At 37.8% G+C, this 19,628-nt stretch overlaps 2 protein-coding genes across 2 annotated transcripts; one reads left to right on the top strand and one right to left on the bottom strand.

Moving 5' to 3' along the window:
- Positions 1-1,201: 1,201 nt before the first annotated feature.
- LOC131625231 (uncharacterized) lies at positions 1,202-8,624 on the bottom strand. The gene is made up of 13 exons (XM_058896118.1): positions 8,484-8,624; positions 8,017-8,284; positions 7,763-7,895; positions 7,388-7,543; positions 7,154-7,297; positions 6,861-7,063; positions 6,565-6,654; positions 6,027-6,468; positions 4,991-5,904; positions 3,703-4,905; positions 2,849-3,067; positions 1,899-2,759; positions 1,202-1,779 (listed from the first exon to the last, which is right to left on the bottom strand). The coding sequence occupies exons 1-13, from the start codon at positions 8,622-8,624 to the stop codon at positions 1,202-1,204; spliced, it is 5,352 nt and encodes a 1,783-aa protein (XP_058752101.1).
- Positions 8,625-9,227: 603 nt separating this feature from the next.
- LOC131625234 (conserved oligomeric Golgi complex subunit 2-like) lies at positions 9,228-19,616 on the top strand. Its single transcript, XM_058896121.1, has 9 exons — positions 9,228-9,846; positions 11,175-11,381; positions 16,921-17,257; positions 17,515-17,676; positions 17,864-17,963; positions 18,054-18,269; positions 18,351-18,459; positions 18,769-18,969; positions 19,128-19,616. The coding sequence occupies exons 1-9, from the start codon at positions 9,391-9,393 to the stop codon at positions 19,248-19,250; spliced, it is 1,911 nt and encodes a 636-aa protein (XP_058752104.1). The 5' UTR covers positions 9,228-9,390; the 3' UTR covers positions 19,251-19,616.
- Positions 19,617-19,628: the final 12 nt, after the last annotated feature.

The following is a 19,628-nucleotide window of genomic DNA, read 5'->3' as shown; positions in this document are numbered from 1 at the left end:
CGATGATGACCATGCCACTGACGCCCTACCGATATGTTAGTGGATACACTTGATTGGACATGAGGCATTGGATAGAGGGATCATTGAGAGGGACGGTGCAGAGGCGGTTGCCATAGTTGAGAGGATGGTCAGGTAGACGTCCAGTGCGACGGGCTATAGGAGGCAGAGGAGGTCGTTGGGGGTTAGGATTAGTCATACTCAGTAGCAGTAGCCTACGCTATTATGTTTTATATTTCCCGATGAAATATTTATACATTTCGCACTTTCAGAACAACCTATGTACTGTATTTTGGTATTTCAGAACATCTGATATAATTGTTATTATCAATTCATTTTGTCGTCTAAATCGTATCAGGTTATGTTAATCCGTTTGTCCGTTTTTATCAATATAATGATGCAACTTTAAATAGAAATGGCAAACACAGACAAAAATTCGCATGTAGATATCTGAATGATTTGTTTTCGTATACATATGATGGTTTTGGATGTGCATATCCGAAACATCTTGAAAATGTGAAAAAAAATGCGTTCGAATATGCACTTCCGAAAAGATATTTTGGAGATTTCAGAGCTATTTTTCACCATATAAAGGTGACTTAAAAAATTCCGTTAAATTATCTAAATAAATCTTAAAATACAAATAAAACAAATATGTCCAACCGATTACACCTATTTCACCTTAGAAAAACTAAAAAAAATACCATGCAAATACACGTATGGAAAACATTCATAATTAAAGTTCTTTATAGAAAAACTAGTAACAGACCCGTGCTGCCGCACGGGTTATTTTTTAGTGATGTTGTGTTGTTCCGGATGAAATTAACATATGGAATTTGACTATAATGAAAAGATATAATCTGCCAAAAAATATATTGATAGTATTGTTAATGTCATGAAAATGCAGAAGTATTAGCCTCCATATGAATATTTTTGGCTATAGTAACATTCCAAATGTTATAAGCATAGTACTGACCAAACAATATGCTGCTATAAATAAGCGGAGAAATACAAAAAGAGTTACAAAAGCTTATAAAAAATAAGTCGAGCAGCAACATGACATTCCAAAATGAAGTGAATGAATATAACCTGAAAGATATGAAAAAAAACAGAATTTCAGTTATATTGCACATGAATAACAATTCAAAGTGGTAAATCTATTTGATACATGTTTGGTACTAAATAATATGTAGCCTCGAACCTTTTAAATGTTATGAAAGACTTCCTTGAAAACAACATTGGTGGTAGAGAGCATAGGTTGTTTCTCTTTGTCATGAATAAGAATCCTTAATCCCTTTTTGGATTTGACTCTTGAGATAGCGACATACAATTGCCCATGACTAAAAACTTCCTTTGGCAAATACAATCCCACATTGTCAAGTGACTGGCCCTGTGACTTGTTAATAGTCATGGCAAAGGAAACAATGATTGGGAATTGGCGTCTCACCAATTTAAATGGCCATGGAGACTGTGAGGGGGATAAAGACATTCTAGGAATATAAAAGATGTTACCAATATTTTTCCCAGAAATGATCTTCGCTTCAATGACATGGGCAGCAAGTCTGGTTACAGTTAGTCGTGTGCCGTTGCACAAGCCCTCTGACTGATCCAGGTTGCGCATTAACATAATAGTGGCCCCGACTTTCAACTTGATTGAATGGTTAGGCAATCCTGAGGTTTTAAGAGCGTTCAAGAACTCGGGTGTCACATGCTCATATGCATCAAAGTTAGTTACATCAGATCTATCAATGGAATCACTACTAAAGTATTCTCTCTCTTCACCTACATCATGAAGAATACCAATAATTAGTTAATAATGTTAAGAGAAAAAAGGTAATATCATAGTACAAAAGATATTTAAGATTAACATTTAGGAAATGAACTAAGTGGCATATGACTACCTGGAAGAAGGTTAGTGATATATTGGTTGATATCATCAACTACTTCGATTGTTGAAGCTAAAATCGCACGACTTTGAAGATAATTGGAATCAAGATAATTATGAATGAGATCAGGGTAGGTATCTTCAACAATGGCCTGAATCGGATCTGAAAAGTTTGAAATTATGAACTCATTTGGAATACAGATATCAGCATAACCATCATTAGGTTCACACATGGTCCCATCTCCAATATTTAAAATCCACTCAGAAAAGCTCCTAATCTCATCAGCTGTAGTAGTAGGTGGACCACTTTGCAATCTCATGTTCTTTGTAAGTCTCAATACTTTACAATGATCCCAAATATAAGAAGCATTAATTGTTGCATGGATAATATCAGATCTAGTACCTCTTGGTATAACAGGGAGAATTTGCCTGAAGTCACCACCAAAAACAACAACCTTGCCTCCAAATATTTTCTTAGATGCATGTGTGGGGCCACTCATGATATCTTTTAAGGATTTGTCCAAAGATTCGAAGCAAAACTTGTTAGCCATAGGAGCCTCATCCCAGATGATTAAATCCGTAAACTTAAGCAGCTCAGCAATATCATCTTTTTTTTCAATGTTGCAAATAGAAGTCTCTAAAGTAGGAACGGGAATCTTAAATCTAGAATGAGCTGTTCTTCCTCCTGGTAACAACAAACTTGCAATTCCACTTGAAGCAACCGGCAAAACAATTTTCTTTTTGGACCTAAGTGCTGCTGATAAAGTGTTCCACATAAAGGTCTTACCACTCCCACCATAGCCATATAAAAAAAACACCCCACCTTGTTGCTTTTCTACAGCATCCATGATTTCCTCAAAAATGCTCCGTTGCTCATCTATTTATAATAGTTAAATCAAATTAGAGTGTTAATAAAAACATATAATTTAAGTATTTTCAAATGTTTATTTAATATAGTCTACTTACCTGTAAGAGACGCATACAAAGTATCAAAAATTTGTTTTTGAGCAACAACTTCATACTGAAGTTCATCGTAAAGTAGCCTATTTCCAGTAAACTCTACGACAAAATCTTTTGGATATGGCATTGTCTTGAAGTCTTTAAGAGTTCGATTGTTATTTTGTAAAAGTGTCTCAATGGCCATAAGTGTCCTTTCTTTGAGCTCGGCATCGCTCATTGTCAGACCTACAGCATAATTGGTAATAAGAGAATGTCATGCATTTTAGAGATGATAACTGTTTTTTATTCAGACAAATGTAGTAATGATAGTTACTTTTGGATGATAGGCAATGAATCAGTATTTTCAATGAAGAGGTTTAGCAACATAATGAGACACACTTTCGTTCACTTTCCATATTTCCTAAATTGCTAATGCAACCTGGCAGTGATATATTTCGCATATGATAGTCATAAAAAACGGGAAACACGTTCTGAGACATGGTTTGTGCACTATAGTCTCCATTGAACACAGGCATACATTGTAACCTACCAGCAAGTTTGCTTGTAATATAAAATAAAAAAAGCGTGTACATGGTGAATTACACTTAATCATTCATTTTCAGCATGTAGTACAAAGTTTGACCTCCCACAAATCATAATGACATATATATGTTTAAATAGGCAAGGTTTTTTATTTATTATATGCTGGTGTTCTTCACGGTTTATACTAAGCAAATGAAGTTACTTGGATATTCCTTTTCTAATATATTGGATGCATCTTATCTGTAAAATTGAAACAGTATTATGCAGCAAGAGTATTAAATGCATGAAGGGTGCAATATATCTAAACAAACATGACAGTGAGAGTAAAAAAAAAAAACCTTGATTTCTTGTGAATAAGCGTTGCTCGTAGAGAATGCCATCTGATAAATACATCCAAGTCTTTCGCCACATATGTTCCGGTCTGTTCATGGAAGAAGATAACAACATTGTCACAAATAACTTGCGTAAAAATGGACCGGAACCCCAAAGATGTGCCTCTTTGATAGCCTCGACAAATTCTCGATCATCTTGTAGAAATCCCATCGCAAAGCAAGCGTCCCTATAAGTTTTTAGTTGCTTTCCATCAACTTTCTTAATGTCTTTATAGCACAAAGGACCCTTTGTGACAGTGAGCATCATTCTTAAATAAAACAACTCACCAGTGCTTTGAGGAACCCAAATGAGTCGACCAATGGTATATCCTCTTTTCCTTGGCTTCCAAGTCCGACTTCTTTTATGATAAACAAATTTAGAAACGAAGTCACCATAAGTTAGCAATCTTGCTTCCTCGTAAGTTTTGTTTGCCTCAAACCAAGATGTAAACATTGACTCGGTGACACTTGGTTTGAGTAAAACATCACCAACTTGCTCGTAGTCTTTGTAGTACACGGAGTTTTCACCTTCCAAATGAAAAAACAGTCTCTCTACAGCGGGCTTCCTTCCATGTATAGAATAAGAAAAGATCCTCCAACATGCCTCACTCGGGGAGATGTATCGACAATCCAAATATTGCTTGATCTCGTCAACGTTGTTTTTGTCCTGTCCTTGTATGATTGCAGAAATACGGTCCGAACCTTTGTTGATATATTTGAAAAGGTATTTAATGGAAGTACTTTGGTTGCACCATTCCATGTTGATGTGGGCTTCGTATTTCAACAGCAAACTTGGATTGTGAGGAACCACATGACCACTATGAAAGATGATGCCGTGCTTTTCAATTGTGTGTCCGTTGTTTCTTCTCCTATAAACCGGATATCCCTCGTGATCCACTATAGTCGTAGGCTGAAATTTCTTAGGATAAAACTTGGTGCACTTGTTATCCTTCATGCAAGGTGAGTTGAGATTTGCAAAACCACAAGGACCATGGACCATGTGAGATTTTACCAAATTGTATAACCGAGGGTGTCTTCTGGGGTCTGGTACTTCCGCACTAATGATCTTGTCAATGTCATCGGGCGTTGGATATTTGTTTGAAGGATGCAAAAACAGCAATATATGGGCATGAGGTAATCCTCTCTTTTGGAACTCAATGGTGTACATATCTAGCACGGAATAAATAAAGGAAAATCAGAAATCATGAAAGCGAACACATTCAAATGTTTAAGTAAATGAACAGAGGTAACTCACAAGCAAGCACTTTTCCAAGAACTCCTTTTTTGGTTAAATCTGAAAGGAGTTGATCGAATTTGATTTTGAAAACTCTTGAAATGACATCCGGACGATCTTGAGGCTTCAAATGTAGAGGTCCAAGAACCCTTTGAATCTCCGGCCAATTTGGGTTACATGTAAAAGTAATAAACAAATCGGGAAATCCGACTTTACTGCATATAGCCATCCCATCATAATACAACTGATCCATAAACCTACGGCCGCCAACAAAGGAAGAAGGCAAAACAACTCGCTTACCTATGCTTATTCCTGGCGCCTGACTTTGATCGCCTTCTTTCTCTAAAGAGTTGTACTTTGTCACTCGAAGCTTTGGTTGATTTTTACGTAGCCATTCTAGTTTCTCGGATTCTAACATCGTGTAACCATCAACCAGGAATTGTTGGAACAACCTTCTCGAAGATAACAAAGTCTTAGCCTCACATAACCTTGTTTGAATGCGGAAGGCAAGCCATTCGCGTATTGTGAGCCTATTTCTTATGCTGTTTTCGTTGGCGGGCAAGTCTCTATGTGCAACATCAGGTCTATAACCGTCCTCACCATAAGGAAATATCAAAGGATACTGGTAAGCCATGTAAGCGGCATGAAGCTCGTTGATTCTTTGAAGTCTTCCTCCCTTTGTCTGCATTATGATATCCCTCATTTCTGCGGTGTCAATGTCACCAACAACCAAAGCAGCCACTTCAGACACGGTTGGCTGATTATAGACCCTGCCATCGGTGGATCGGTTTGAAATGAGCCGTAGCTTTAAATTTGGAGTTTCACCATTATTTAACCATTGTTTAGCCATTTGAAAACTTTTAGCATGAGGATTGAATTGATACAACATGCTTGCTAATCGACTGACAACTTCCGGATCAAAATCTTCTTTGTTCCTTGATAAGGAGAAAAAATGAATATTAATTGAAAAGATATTATAACAGTAACAAAATTTACAAAAGAGATATATATATATATATATATGCCACATTGACAGGGAAGGGTTTAAAGAAATAACCTTAGTCCATGCATTCGATTTTCAACTTCATTTTCCGTGTCATAAATATATAACTGAGCAAACTTAGGTTTTTGACCTTGCGGAGGCAACAAACTTCCTATTCGGTGACATGTTTGACCTTGTATCCTTAGTGTTGGAGGCCCACGTCCATTGTTAAATCGATTGTCAACCTTTGCCCCTGGTGACGTGAATGCAAACATCATGTTGTATACTCGGATTTGTTGTTGGAACTTGCGACTAACCAAACTCTCGTGATCAAACAAAAGTTTTGCAAGGGTTTCCGGAGGCTCTCTAAGCAGTGGGAGTTCAACTTTCCCGTTTCCACAACACATCATAAACTGTGGGTTGGCGGAATGAGAACTTTTATGCATTCTCTCTTGATACCACATCATCGCTTTACAATAACGGCACTCAATAAGGGGGGATCCGATATCGTAATATTCTACAAAAGTATGGAAAAGAAACTTATTTTAGAAGAAATAGAATATTTAAGCATAACTGTTTTTGTGTTATACTGGCTGTGTTTAAGAAATGTTACCTTGAGAATGGCCGGCAGCATTATCATGAATTATGAAAGGAGCATCATAATCTTCGTCCTCCGAGAAGTTCTCATCCTCTGATAGATATGCTGTAATGTTATGATAAACAAAATTTAAAGCGAGTAAACGACTATAACCACATGTGTGGGTGTAGTTGAAACATAATGGCCATCTTCCAAAAAGGGACAGTTAATAATTTCAAATAATGATACAGTTTACTTCCAAAAAGGGTTGTCTGGACAGTAATGAATTTCAACCAAAGATACGGTGCACTATATGGCATTATTAAACTTACTTGCAAAGGGGTCGTAGTCGCTATCACTGTCTGAGTCGCTATTAAAATCCAAATTGACCGTAGGTGTAAAAACTGGACATGTTGGCGTCTTTCGATTGTTGGGAGCATGTGTAGGCGTTGAGACCGGCGTATACTCGTCACGACCAAGACTGCCACTATTTTGCGGTACTTGAATTCCATGGACATATTGTTTAACAACTTCGCTGTGGGAGTGAAATATCCAATCAGCATATATAGAGAGTTAGTATTATTAATAATTGTCAAAGCAATGGTTAGAATGTCAAGTTTGGTACCTTGATCTGCAGACTTCACTTGGAATAGACTGTTTCCTGTTAATTGTTTGGCTGTATACCTCTGTATTATGATTCATAGGGAGGTTAGGAGCACTGGTATTTTTCCTAGGCCTGCCCCTGCCACGTTTTGGGAATGCTGAAGACCTATTCAATTCTCAAAGATTAGTAAGAATCAGTCTTACAAATACATAGGTGGTATGAAGGGTAATTTAATAACATGATCAAATAATCTACCAAGGCTGTGGGTTTGCATTTGAGGTCTGAGTTTGCATGTCAGTTTGTTGCGTATTCGTTGGTGTAGGAATCTTTCTGCACAAGTTAAGCGCCATATTTGGAACTCCATATTGATTTCTAGGCCGTCCCCGAGCTGTCTTGGATTCCGGTGGACATCTATTGACACAGAAAATGGGCAATGCATTAGAAATATATAAACATAGCCAGTTGACATATTAGATCAAAACTATGGTTGAAACAGTATGTTCCAAAGAAAAATAATTACACTAATGTGGCTCTATTAGAAGAACTTCCAGCTCGAACGACGTTGTTTTCATGAAGCGGAAGGGGGTGCTGGTTAGTTTTGCTCGGAAGACCAAAAGTATCATCAATTGCTTGCCGTAAGTTTCCCATAATGCCACCTCGATAACATTCCCTTCAACATCTCGCAAGGTAATATTGACGCAAGATTTCCTACCACCACCGCCCATTTGTGTCTTAACAACATCTTGCAACACCCCTATAACATCTAAAATATTTGAAGCAAGTAAAGCAAGATTACAAACATTTGAATTCATGGATATGTTAGCTAACATAAGTAGATTAAAAAAAGGAAAGCATATCACAAAAAAAAAACAGTCTTAGCTCACCATATAAGATGTCATGCTTGTAGTTCCCTTTGAGAAAGTCTTCAATAGGATGAAAAATGAACTTGTGGGTTGGTATGTCGGGTAACACCGCCTTCATCATCGTAGTCCCTCCGTTGAGGACGATCTTGAGTGGGTGGGAACAGACTTTTAAAGGACCTTCGTTGTCCACGGGCTCTCCGTTATACATAATATAAGTCTCATGCTCCTTCAGTTGTTCAGACCAATTTGTGAAATCTCTGTTCCAACTTGTGACATGAATCTTATCAGCCTGCGAAGAACATTGTTTAATAATGGTCAGTCTACCATATACACAGTTTTTTAGTAATGGTCAGTCTACCATATACACAGAAGAATGCAAGGTTTTTGGAAAACTATGAACAAAAAGAGTAGATGTTATGACAGAAAGAAAACAGTGATAAATTAAAAAACCACAAACAAACAGTTTTGAATGTTAGGAAAAATGATACCTTTACATCTTGAATGACCATCTCAAGGTGTTGATGGCCATTTTTCTCAGTAACAACCCAAAGATCAACAACCCTAATCAACATTTTCCATACTTGGTTCCCCTTGACCAGATCGTTTATCAGAATGGGAGCCCTTGACATTGTTCCTGTGGTAAAAAGGAAGCATAACTTGTCAGGCCAAAGAAAAAACAATCTGAATGAAACTGAATAGGAAGCACGAAACCATTACTTTGTCATAGAGCTCTGAAACATTCTGAATGAAACTTAATCAGAAGAACGAAAAAACATTTAAACAACAACGTTGACGGTACACGAAAAGGGAGATAACGCTTGGAAGGGAGGAGAAACGCTTACCTTACGGTGGGTTCTTCACCGGCGCCGGAAGAGAGCTCTAAAAGAACGGAGAAAAAAACGATTGGAAGGGAGGGGCTATGTGCGGAAACAGAGTTGAAGTCGTAGGAAAGAAAGGAAAAGTGTGAGAAGCTGGAGACAAAGTTAAGTAGGCAAGGAGGGAAAGTACATTTTCAAGTGAATGGACCAATAAGAGAAACACACATGGACACAGAGAAAAATGAATTTGTTAATTACCGGAACACCCTTTTTGCAGGTTAATGTATGTTTGGAAGAAGGTTAATTTGAGTAGTATGCTCAATTTGATAATATTGGGTAGATAGTAGAAGATGTTTATGATTAAAATTATATTCAATTATTATTATATTATTTAATTTGACAAGTTTAGTTATACTCATCTATGGTAAATCTCCGACGTAAAATTGCCGGTGGAGATTACAAAAAGAAGGACTAAATCCCAGTGCGAGCCGTTTACAGTTATGTTCTGAATTTCCCACTTCTAACTACAAACAAATTCATATTTTCTGACCAAATCTCAAACAAATTCCTCACCAAAATGGCGGATCCGATCCCAGCGCATCACAGATCCGCCACCAACCTCTTCTCCGATCCACTCGACTCCCACCCTCTCTGGTTCAAACCGGCATCCTTCCTCTCCCCTGACTTCGATTCAGAATCCTACATTTCCGAACTCCGAACCTTCGTTCCCTTCGACACTCTCCGTTCAGAGCTTAACAACTATCTTTCGTCGCTGAATCATGAACTCATTGATCTCATTAACCGCGATTACGCTGATTTTGTTAACCTAAGTACTAAGCTTGTTGATGTGGATGCTGCTGTGGTGAGGATGAGGGCACCGTTGGTGGAGCTTAGGGAGAAGATTGAGCAGTTTAGGGGATCTGTGGATGTGTCGCTTGTGGCTATTAAGAATGGTTTGAAGCAAAGATCTGAAGCGGCTTCGGCGAGAGAGACTTTGGAGCTTCTCCTTGATACGTTTCACGTTGTTTCTAAGGTAGTGCTTTTGGTTTTTGATGTGAGATCTAATGGCATTTCGTGTGTGTTTTGGTTTTGCTGTTTGAAAAATTGATTTTGAGTGAATTGATTATGAAAATTTGATTTTTGCTAAGTGTGAGTTGAATGTGAAGTGATTTGTATTTGGATACATTCAATTCATGTAAGAGTGAGTTATACATTAAATTCATAGGTAAAAATTAGTTGTGGAACAGTAGAAGCAAAAACTCCACATTCTAGCTTCGAGTTAGAATCAATCTTGGCGGCAAAGTTAATTTTAATCGAGATCATCCAAATTAGCAGAAATCAATTTTATGCCTTTAGTATAAATTTTGCCTCCTGAAAAGTGAACCAATTTTCCACAGCGATAGTGCAATCTTACTACATAGTATAATGCAGTGTATTTGTTTGAGTAGGAAGATTATTATGCTACTGTGTGTGAGGTTTGTTTAGTTTTAGTTAGGGTCTAGTCTAGAATCAATGACATTGCTTGGTTTTTGTTTATTTCAAAGAAAGTTTCTAAACCTGTGGGGGAAACTTTTTCATCATCTGGGCATCACATTTGATAAGATTTGTATGTTGACAATCATTTCTTGCATTGGTTTTGGAAGCTTTAGGGTTGAGAAAGAAGGCAGTGGCTCAATATTCTGCTAGTACTACCTCTGTTGTGCAGCAGTTCTTTGATAAAATAGGTAGTAGTAGTAGTTATTTAAATAAGATAGTTATTTACTAAAATAAGTATAAATATGAGTGGAGGAAACAGATAGAGGGTGTTGGATATTTTGTAAAGTATTTTGATTGGTTTGGGAGAGACTAAGCTCTCAAATTCCTAAAGGTTGATAATTTTCTGCAGTTACTGTTTGTATGTTTATGACAGTTGCAATTCTGTCTTGTAAATAAGGACCTCTGTGGAAGTTATTCTCAGAGTAAGTATTCTGTTGTTAGGAACCCAGTAGTTGGAAGAACACTTTTTGTTAAAAAATAGGAAATGCTAAAAGAGCAAGCTCTCCTACATTGGTTATAAAACCAATCAAAACTAAGATAGGCCAAAGATGATTTCGAAAGGAGTAGAAGCCTTAATTTATATATTTCCTATACAATAGAACGGGACAAGGGGTCACAAGCAACTAACTTAAAACAGAAAGCAACCTTGCCAACAATTAATTAACTAACTAGCTAGCTAATTACTCTAACGAGTCATGACTACTTTAACTACTCTAATTTCTCTTTATTCTTTATCCTATCATCTATATTATTCAATAAACAGTATCTATCCCATAATTAATTCATAATAGAACCAATTTCTAACATATTCGTTGACAATTGCAGGTTGAAAAACTAATAAAAGAGCTTCCCAGTGTACCCTCTGACTGGTCAAATGGAGATGTGAGTTTACCGGAGAAAAATTCATTGAGCAATGGGGTTTCTGTGCAGCATGTTGAGAACGGCACAAGTGTCAGAGAGACTCAAAGTATGCTGCTGGAAAGAATTGCCAGCGAGATGAACAGGCTAAAATTCTATGTTACACATGCAAAGGTTTGTTTTAATTTTTTCATTTTGCTGAAAACTTGAATGTTGTGTTTGTGTGCCTTTATACTCGTGTCTCCAATTTCCAGAAAAAATATAAATTAGTTGGCACCAATTTTTTTTGTAGAAAACCAAGTAGAAATTGTTTACAGAAGCTTCGTGAGAGGTCAATGGTATACTATTTTGTATGCTATGTGTTGGTTGTTATTTTGGTTACTATTATTTACACACACACCACTGACCAATAAGAATTCTGAAAGGAAAAAATAAAGGAACCTGAAATGGAAAAAACTGACAATGATAGCCATGTTAGGTAATTTATAGATATGATTAGTCAAATTAATTAATTTAATATGTATTTAATTACTATACAGAACCACCAGGCACTGCAGGTCCATAATCTACTGTTTGTGTTTAATGCGCATGCTCATTTAGCTTCAATTGTAGTTGGCAGGGTCAGTGGACTGCAGGGTGAGAAAGTCTAGAAAGGAAGCTATTATGTGTGTGGTTGATGTTGGTATCTCTTTGTTTGGAGGAATCATTTGACTATTTGTTGAATAGAAATAAAAATAGAACCATGTTTTTTTTACTATGATCAAATATCTCATGTCACTATCTATTTTGTTTGTTGTGATTGTATTTCTGTGTGTCGAATATGATCACACATACTGTATATTTATATGCAAAATATGTATACACAATAGGTAATGATATAATTTACACTTATGACTAATTGAATACAAATCAATACTAATTGATTTGTAACCGATTCTCAACACTCCCCCTCAAGCCGGATCGTATATATCGTATGATCCGAGCTTGTTACAAATATAATTCACTCGAGAACCCTTAAGAGACTTGGTAAACATATCAGCCAATTGATCTTCAGATTTGACGAACTCTGTGGTTATTTCTCCTGATAGTACTTTTTCCCTTACATAGTGACAATCTATTTCTATGTGTTTGGTCCGTTCATGGAATACCGGATTGGATGCAATGTGAAGTGCCGCTTGATTGTCGCATATGAGTCTTGTGTCCTGAAGGTCTCCCAACTTAAGTTCAGAGAGTAAATTCTTGAGCCACGCAAGTTCCTTTGATGCTGCTGCCATAGCACGATATTCAGCTTCAGCACTAGATAGTGCAACTGTGTTTTGTTTCTTGCTCCTCCATGAGATCATATTTCCTCCAATAAGAACACAATATCCAGAAGTGGATCTCCTATCCGACGGTGATCCTGCCCAATCTGCGTCGGAATAACACGTGATTTTAGCATCACCCTTATCTTCATATAATAGGCCTCTTCCTGGTGCATTCTTTATATATCTGAGAATCCGAATAATTGCATTCCAATGAGTATCACAAGGAGCATTCAGAAATTGACTCACAATGCTCACTGCAAAAGTAATATCTGGTCTGGTGACGGTAAGATAATTGAGTCTACCCACTAGACGTCGATATCTTCCCGGGTCTTTCAACAGCTCCCCCTGACCCGAAAGTAGCTTGACGTTGGGATCCATAGGAGTATCAATTGGACGACAATCAAGCATACCAGTTTCATTGAGGATGTCTAATGCATACTTACGTTGGTTAATTGCAATGCCTGACGAGGAATGAGCAACTTCAATACCCAAGAAGTATCTGAGTGGACCCAAATCTTTTGTCTGAAAGTTGTTGAAAAGATGCGTTTTGAGCCGTTGGATACCCTCTGTATCATCTCCAGTGATAACAATGTCATCAACATAGACCACAAGAAAGATGCGTTGACCGGTAGAGGAAAGAAGAAAGAAAACCGAGTGATCTGATTCACATCTAGTCATACCAAATTGTATCAAGGCAGAGCTGAAGCGACCAAACCAAGCACGTGGAGACTGTTTCAGCCCATAAAGAGACCGACGAAGCCTACAGACAAGTCTAGAATTGCCGGGAACGGTAAAACCTGGAGGTTGGTCCATATATACTTCCTCCTCCAATTCTCCATGTAAAAAGGCATTTTTAATGTCTAATTGATGAAGCGGCCAATGATTAATAGCAGCCATTGCAAGGAAGAGACGGACTGAACTAATCTTGGCCACTGGAGAAAAAGTGTCACCATAATCAAGACCAAATATCTGTGTATATCCTTTGGCTACCAAACGAGCTTTAAAACGATCGATTTTACCATCTGGTCCAACCTTCACTGTATAAACCCATCGACATCCTACTGTAGTTTTGTCGGAAGGTAAAGTAACAATATCCCAAGTATTATTTGAATGCAATGCAGCCATTTCTTCCATCATCGCCTGACGCCAATTGGGATCAGTCATAGCTTCACCTGTAGACTTAGGAATAGACACAGAATCCAAAGCAGACACAAAAGACACATAGGAAGTAGAAAGACGATCATAATTTAAAACACAAACATATTTAGGATTTGGAGTATGAGATCGAATACCTTTTCGTAATGCTATAGGGAGGTCAAGTTCAGGTGACGTAGCTGGAGGAACAGTTGGAGTAGGAGATGGTGCTGGTGGATTAATATCATCTCTAACTTCCGATGGACGGGGTGTCTGACGCTGGTAGACCTGCAATGGAGGTTTAATGGGTATGGGAATGACAGAAGGGACATCTTGAGCATCTAAGTTACAAGTCTCATCGGGTGACACAGAGGCAGAGAAAAATGGGGAACCTTCAAAGAATGTAACATCAGAGGAAACAATGTACCGTTGAAGTTGAGGACAGAAACAACGATATCCTTTTTGTATACGAGAGTAGCCTAGAAAAATACATTTTAGAGATTTGGCAGAGAGTTTGTCTTTACCTGGACTAAGATCATGAACAAAGCATGTGCAACCAAAGACGCGAAGCGGAATGTGATAGAGGTCATGTTGTGGATTCAAGATAGAGTATGGAATTTGATCTTGAAGGACCGATGAAGGCATTCGGTTGATAAGATAACAAGCTGTGAGGATGGCATCACCCCAAAAACGAGAAGGTACATTATGGTGAAGTAAAAGAGTCCGAGCGGTTTCAACTAAATGACGATTCTTCCGTTTGGCAACACCGTTTTGTTGTGGTGTATGAGCACATGATGATTGGTGAATAATTCCCTGTGATGTTAAAAAAGATTGAAACTGGGATGACATATATTCACGAGCATTATCAGTACGTAAAATTTTAATGGAAGTGTTAAATTGATTTTTAATTTCAACATAAAATTCTTGGAATATTTGGAAAACATCTGAACGATTTTTCATTAGAAATAACCAAGTACATCGTGAGAAATCATCGATGAAAGTTACAAAATAGTAATATCCTAAGGTAGAGTTCACACGACTAGGACCCCAAATATCAGAATGAACTAAAGCAAATGGTGATGCAACACTTTTATTTACTCGTTGACAGTAAGTACTACGAGTATGTTTGCCTAATTGACACGACTGACACTCAAAAGATGAAAGCTTAGAAAAACCAGGAACTAAAAGACGCATTTTATTAAGACTAGGGTGACCCAAACGTTGATGTGTAAGGTCTTGAGACGAAATTGAACATGCCACCGGTAGAGATAGATGATATAATCCTCCAGATTCACTCCCTGCTCCAATCGTCCGTCCTGTACGTCGATCCTGAACATAAACAGAATTATTATTAAAAAATGACTGAACAATCAAGAGTATGAGTAAGCTTATGAACAGATATCAGGTTAAAAGGACAACCAGGAATGTAAAGAACAGACTCTAAAGACAGGTTTGGAAGTGGGTGTGCCTGACCGAGGCCTTGAACTTTGATTTTAGAACCATCAGCCACAGTGACAGAAGGCAAAGAATCAGAATAAGACAAGTGAGATAAAAGTGATTTATTACCAGTCATATGATCAGAGGCACCAGAGTCAAGGACCCAAGGACCAAGAGAAGATGTAGATACAAAGGCTACAGGATTACCCGACTGAGCAACAGCAACAGATGATGATGGTTGATGGGCTGCTTTGAATTGGAGAAAATCATTGTAATCAGCGGCGGAAATTGTAATGTCTTTAGTGTTGTCCGGTTGAGCAACGGCAGCGACCCGTGGTTGTCGTTGTTGTTCTCTTGCCTTTGTACGACAATCAGCTTCAATGTGACCGTAACGATTGCAATAGTTACAACGAATACCATGACGTTGTCCACCCCTTCCGCCGGTTCGTCCACCACGACCATGATAGTTGGAAGCAAGAGCAGATGATTCAGTGGGAGAAGGAGTGGAGACCGGTCCAAAGGCGTGAGGTGTAGCCAAACGCAATAGTTGTTCACTAACTGCTTCATAGTTTGGAACATTGGATCCTGATAAAATCTGGTTCCGGACAGAATCAAGCTCTGATGGTAGTCCGGCAAGTGCCACGATCATGAAATACTTACTTTGTTGTTCAGCATAAGTTGTTGGATCTTTGGTAAAGGGCATTAGGGTTGTGAAATTTGCCTTTAACGCGTCAAGCTTACTCAGATAGGCTTGCATATCCATATTCTCCAATTTCAAAGAGTTGAGTTTGGTGATGACGCTGTAAAGATTATGGACATCATTGGAGAACACTTTCTTAGCCTTTTCCCAAACCTCATAGCAAGTGGTAAAGGCTTGGTATTGTGCTTGAAGATTAGTTGCTATGGAAAACCATAACACAGTGCATAGAGAAGCATCTGTTTGTTTCCACTTATCGCGTTTGGCGGCGGTAATATTTTCTGCTTTTGTAGTTAAGTGATCTTCATGTCCTTGACCATGAAACCACATTTTGACAGCACCAGCCCATATATTATAATTGGCTGTTCCGGTGAGTTTCTCACACGGGATAAGTGGAACCTTCGTAAAAGTGGCGGAATCGGTATCTCCCATGATTTTTGGTTGCTTGGATGCAAAAAACCGAGAGCAAATCTGGAAAAAGCACAGGAAGGCGATGTCGGCGGCGAAAACGGCGACGACAGAGGCGTGTGAGGGCGCGTTGTAAGGCGGACCGCGGCGGCGATTTGTGATACCTGCCGATTGGAAGGAGACGATGCCGACAGTATGGTTACTTCGCCGGAAAAGTCGTCAGGAGCGGTGGTGCGCTCGTGTAGTGCCGTGAATGGCCGGATGTTTTGCGGAAACGAAAAAAAAAAAATTCTCTGGAAGACAGTGGGTCAACCAGCTCTAGATACCATGTTGTGATTGTATTTCTGTGTGTCGAATATGATCACACATAATGTATATTTATATGCAAAATATGTATACACAATAGGTAATGATATAATTTACACTTATGACTAATTGAATACAAATCAATACTAATTGATTTGTAACCGATTCTCAACATTGTTATTTCAATTTTCAACATTGTCATGATGAACGAGTAGAAAAAAATGACTTTTGTAAAAGCTTGCCAAGAATTAATGGGTAACATTCAAAGTGTCAGATGGTTGATAGCATTATATGTGCCTTGAAGTTTTGCTCGTATTGATATACTTTGTATTTATTTTAACTTTCTTCTAATTTTAGAATTGATCATTTTTGTTTAAATCATAGTACATTCCATGCTCATCTCTTTTTCTCTATTCTGCCAGTACAGAACCTGCCTTTTATTGAGAATATGGAGAAGAGGATTCAAAATGCAAGCCTATTAGTAGATGCAAGCCTGGGACATTGCTTTGTTGATGGTCTTGAACACCGGGATGCAACTGCAATTTACAATTGCTTACGTGCATATGCTGCCATTGATAACACCAAGAATGCAGAAGAAACCTTCCGAGTTACTGTTGTGGCTCCATTGATACAGAAGATTATCCCACATGGGTCATCAGCTGTGGCTGCTGGATCATCTGGGGATGGGCTTGAAAATGATTATCAACAAATTAAGGAGTGCATTGATAGAGACTGTAAATTTTTATTGGATATTTCTTCAGCTGGTACCTTGTCTAACTATTTCTTACCACTTTAGGATCCATAATAGCCTTAGTCTGTCATACTGCATTGGTTTCTTGGACCATGTCAGTCCTTAATCCTTCTTGATTTATAACTTATTAAATCACCTTTCACTTTTTTTTACATGTACTGTTAGCTTGGTCAGTTATGGTCATGCCTGCCGTTATGCTGTGCCAACATATATCATGCTTACATATCAAACCATTATATTTTCATATCTAAAGTGTGGTATTTGGTGCAGAAAATTCAGGTTTACACGTCTTTGACTTCTTGGCCAATTCAATCCTTAGAGAGGTCCTCTTTGCTATTCAGAAGGGAAAACCAGGTGCATTTTCTCCTGGAAGACCAACAGAGTTCTTGAAAAATTACAATTCTAGCTTGGAGTTCTTGGCTTTTCTAGAAGGTAGTAGTCATATCTCCTTTCAGCTAATCTTACTTTTCACCTTGAGAAACAAAAAGAATGACATGGCCTTCAAGTGTCAAACAATTTTGTTTATTTAATGCATGTTTTAACAATGTATTTTTAAAATTTATTGATACAAGTAAGATTATACATATTCACTAATGCATGTCATTTAATTTCATGCAAGGCCACTGTCCGTCCAGATCTGCTGTGGCTAAATTTCGATCCGAAACTATTTATACCGAGTTCATGAAGCAATGGAATCTTGGAGTGTATTTTTCGTTGAGGTGATTCTCTTCTTTAAGATGGTCATAACTTTATAAGAATACCTGAATTATTAGTGATATGGATCTCACTCATATCTTTAATTGCCTCAGATTTCAGGAAATAGCAGGGTCTTTAGATTCTGTACTGACAACATCCAGTCTTGTCCCCATTCCAAATTTAGATCCCGGCGAAGCAAATTATCAAGACTTAACACTAAAACAAAGTGTAACTCTGTTGGATAGTTTGAGATTTTGCTGGAGAGAAGATGTTCTTGTCCTTTCTTGTTCTGACAAGTTCCTTCGCCTATCCTTGCAGCTTCTTTCTAGGTCAGTTTAAGGTTGAATGTTAACAATTTGTGTTTCTCTTTTGCGGACAAAACATAAGCCAACTTCTCTTTGAACTTACAGATACTCAAATTGGCTGTCATCTGGATTGACTGCACGCAAGAGTCACAGTACAAGCACTAGCACTGGGCGCGAATGGGCTGCTTCAGCTGTCATAGATGACTTTATCCTTGTATGCATCATGCCTTCACTTTGTTTTTTTTTTTTTTGGCTTTTCTCCACCGGTTTAGTCCGGTTCAGGGGTCAGTTCTAGCATCAAATGGTTTCAGCCCCCTCCCGATCACAGTTGCGTGGGATCTTAACTAGTGTCTGTATCTTTAAGACTTGAAGAAAATCTAGGGGATCCACTACTTTAAATAAACTTTTTCTGAAGTTCTGTTTGAGGATTTGGTATACATAAAAATGATACTATGATGAAATAACAATTGAGTTATTCATGATATCAGATGCGAAATCATAACAGATGCGAAATCATTTGTAGGTTATTCATGATATCAGATGTTTGGAGGAGCATGTTCGTGGTGATTACTTACAACATGTGGTCCAGGTTTTATCTTCATGCTCCTCCGATGTTCTTGAATCAGTAAGGCAGAGCATTTTACAGAGTGGTCAATCCTTGAAATCTTTAGAACCTTTAGTCGTCAAAGCAGTGGTGGAGTCACTGGTAGAAAAGTCAGTCGAGGTAGGTTGTATTCTACAATGTTTATTCATTAAATTGGTTGCATTATTCAAATCTCGGGATGAATATCTTTGTGATTTTCTCGACATTATTTTTATTCATTTGCTTCCCCCGATTACCTTTCAGTTTGTTCATTTTTTGCTTGTTCAAAAATAATCTAGGACTTGAGACAAATGAAGGGGATAACAGCAACTTACAGGATGACTAATAAACCTCTACCTGTTAGGCATTCACCATATGTTACGGGAGTATTACGTCCACTAAAGGTATGTGACATTGATTAGGTTTTGTGGTTTATATTATTTTCTCCCTGATTATTTCTTTTCGTAGTTAGCTGGATTTAAACACAATGCGATAGTGATTTATTTCTAGTACGATGTTGAGTCTGATATATTTATGGTAATTGGTTTCCTTATTACTCCCTCTGGTCCTATTTACAAGAGACACGTATAATTTTTTGTGGCCCTTTATATAAGAGACTGTTAAATTGATAAATTTCCTTGAAAACCCCTATATTATTAATAAATTTTATTTTCACAAAATATTCCCCATACAAGGAGACATTAATGCTATACACTCACCTATTTCCACACCCATTCCACTGCATGAGGCACACAAAAGGTATTCAACATTAAACCATGATGGTTTAAATCAAACTGGTA

This window comes from Vicia villosa, unplaced genomic scaffold (genome assembly GCF_029867415.1).
Source record: "Vicia villosa cultivar HV-30 ecotype Madison, WI unplaced genomic scaffold, Vvil1.0 ctg.000195F_1_1_2_unsc, whole genome shotgun sequence".
Lineage (NCBI taxonomy): Eukaryota > Viridiplantae > Streptophyta > Magnoliopsida > Fabales > Fabaceae > Vicia > Vicia villosa.
The sequence above is the reverse complement of the archived record's forward strand: the minus strand, read 5'-3'. Positions and strand labels throughout refer to the sequence as shown.

What these genes read in the sequence shown, in the direction of transcription:
- LOC131625234 (XM_058896121.1), top strand. Translation starts at nt 9,391, where the DNA reads ATGGCGGATCCGATCCCAGCGCATCACAGATCCGCCACCAACCTCTTC. An exon ending in TCCTTGCAGCTTCTTTCTAG is followed by an intron (nt 18,270 to 18,350) that starts GTCAGTTTAAGG and finishes TTGAACTTACAG; the next exon opens with ATACTCAAATTGGCTGTCAT. An exon ending in TCATAGATGACTTTATCCTT is followed by an intron (nt 18,460 to 18,768) that starts GTATGCATCATG and finishes AATCATTTGTAG; the next exon opens with GTTATTCATGATATCAGATG.
- LOC131625231 (XM_058896118.1), bottom strand. Translation starts at nt 8,624, where the DNA reads ATGTCAAGGGCTCCCATTCTGATAAACGATCTGGTCAAGGGGAACCAA. An exon ending in AATGCAAACCCACAGCCTTG is followed by an intron (nt 7,298 to 7,387) that starts GTAGATTATTTG and finishes AGAATTGAATAG; the next exon opens with GTCTTCAGCATTCCCAAAAC. An exon ending in AGTGAAGTCTGCAGATCAAG is followed by an intron (nt 7,064 to 7,153) that starts GTACCAAACTTG and finishes TCACTCCCACAG; the next exon opens with CGAAGTTGTTAAACAATATG.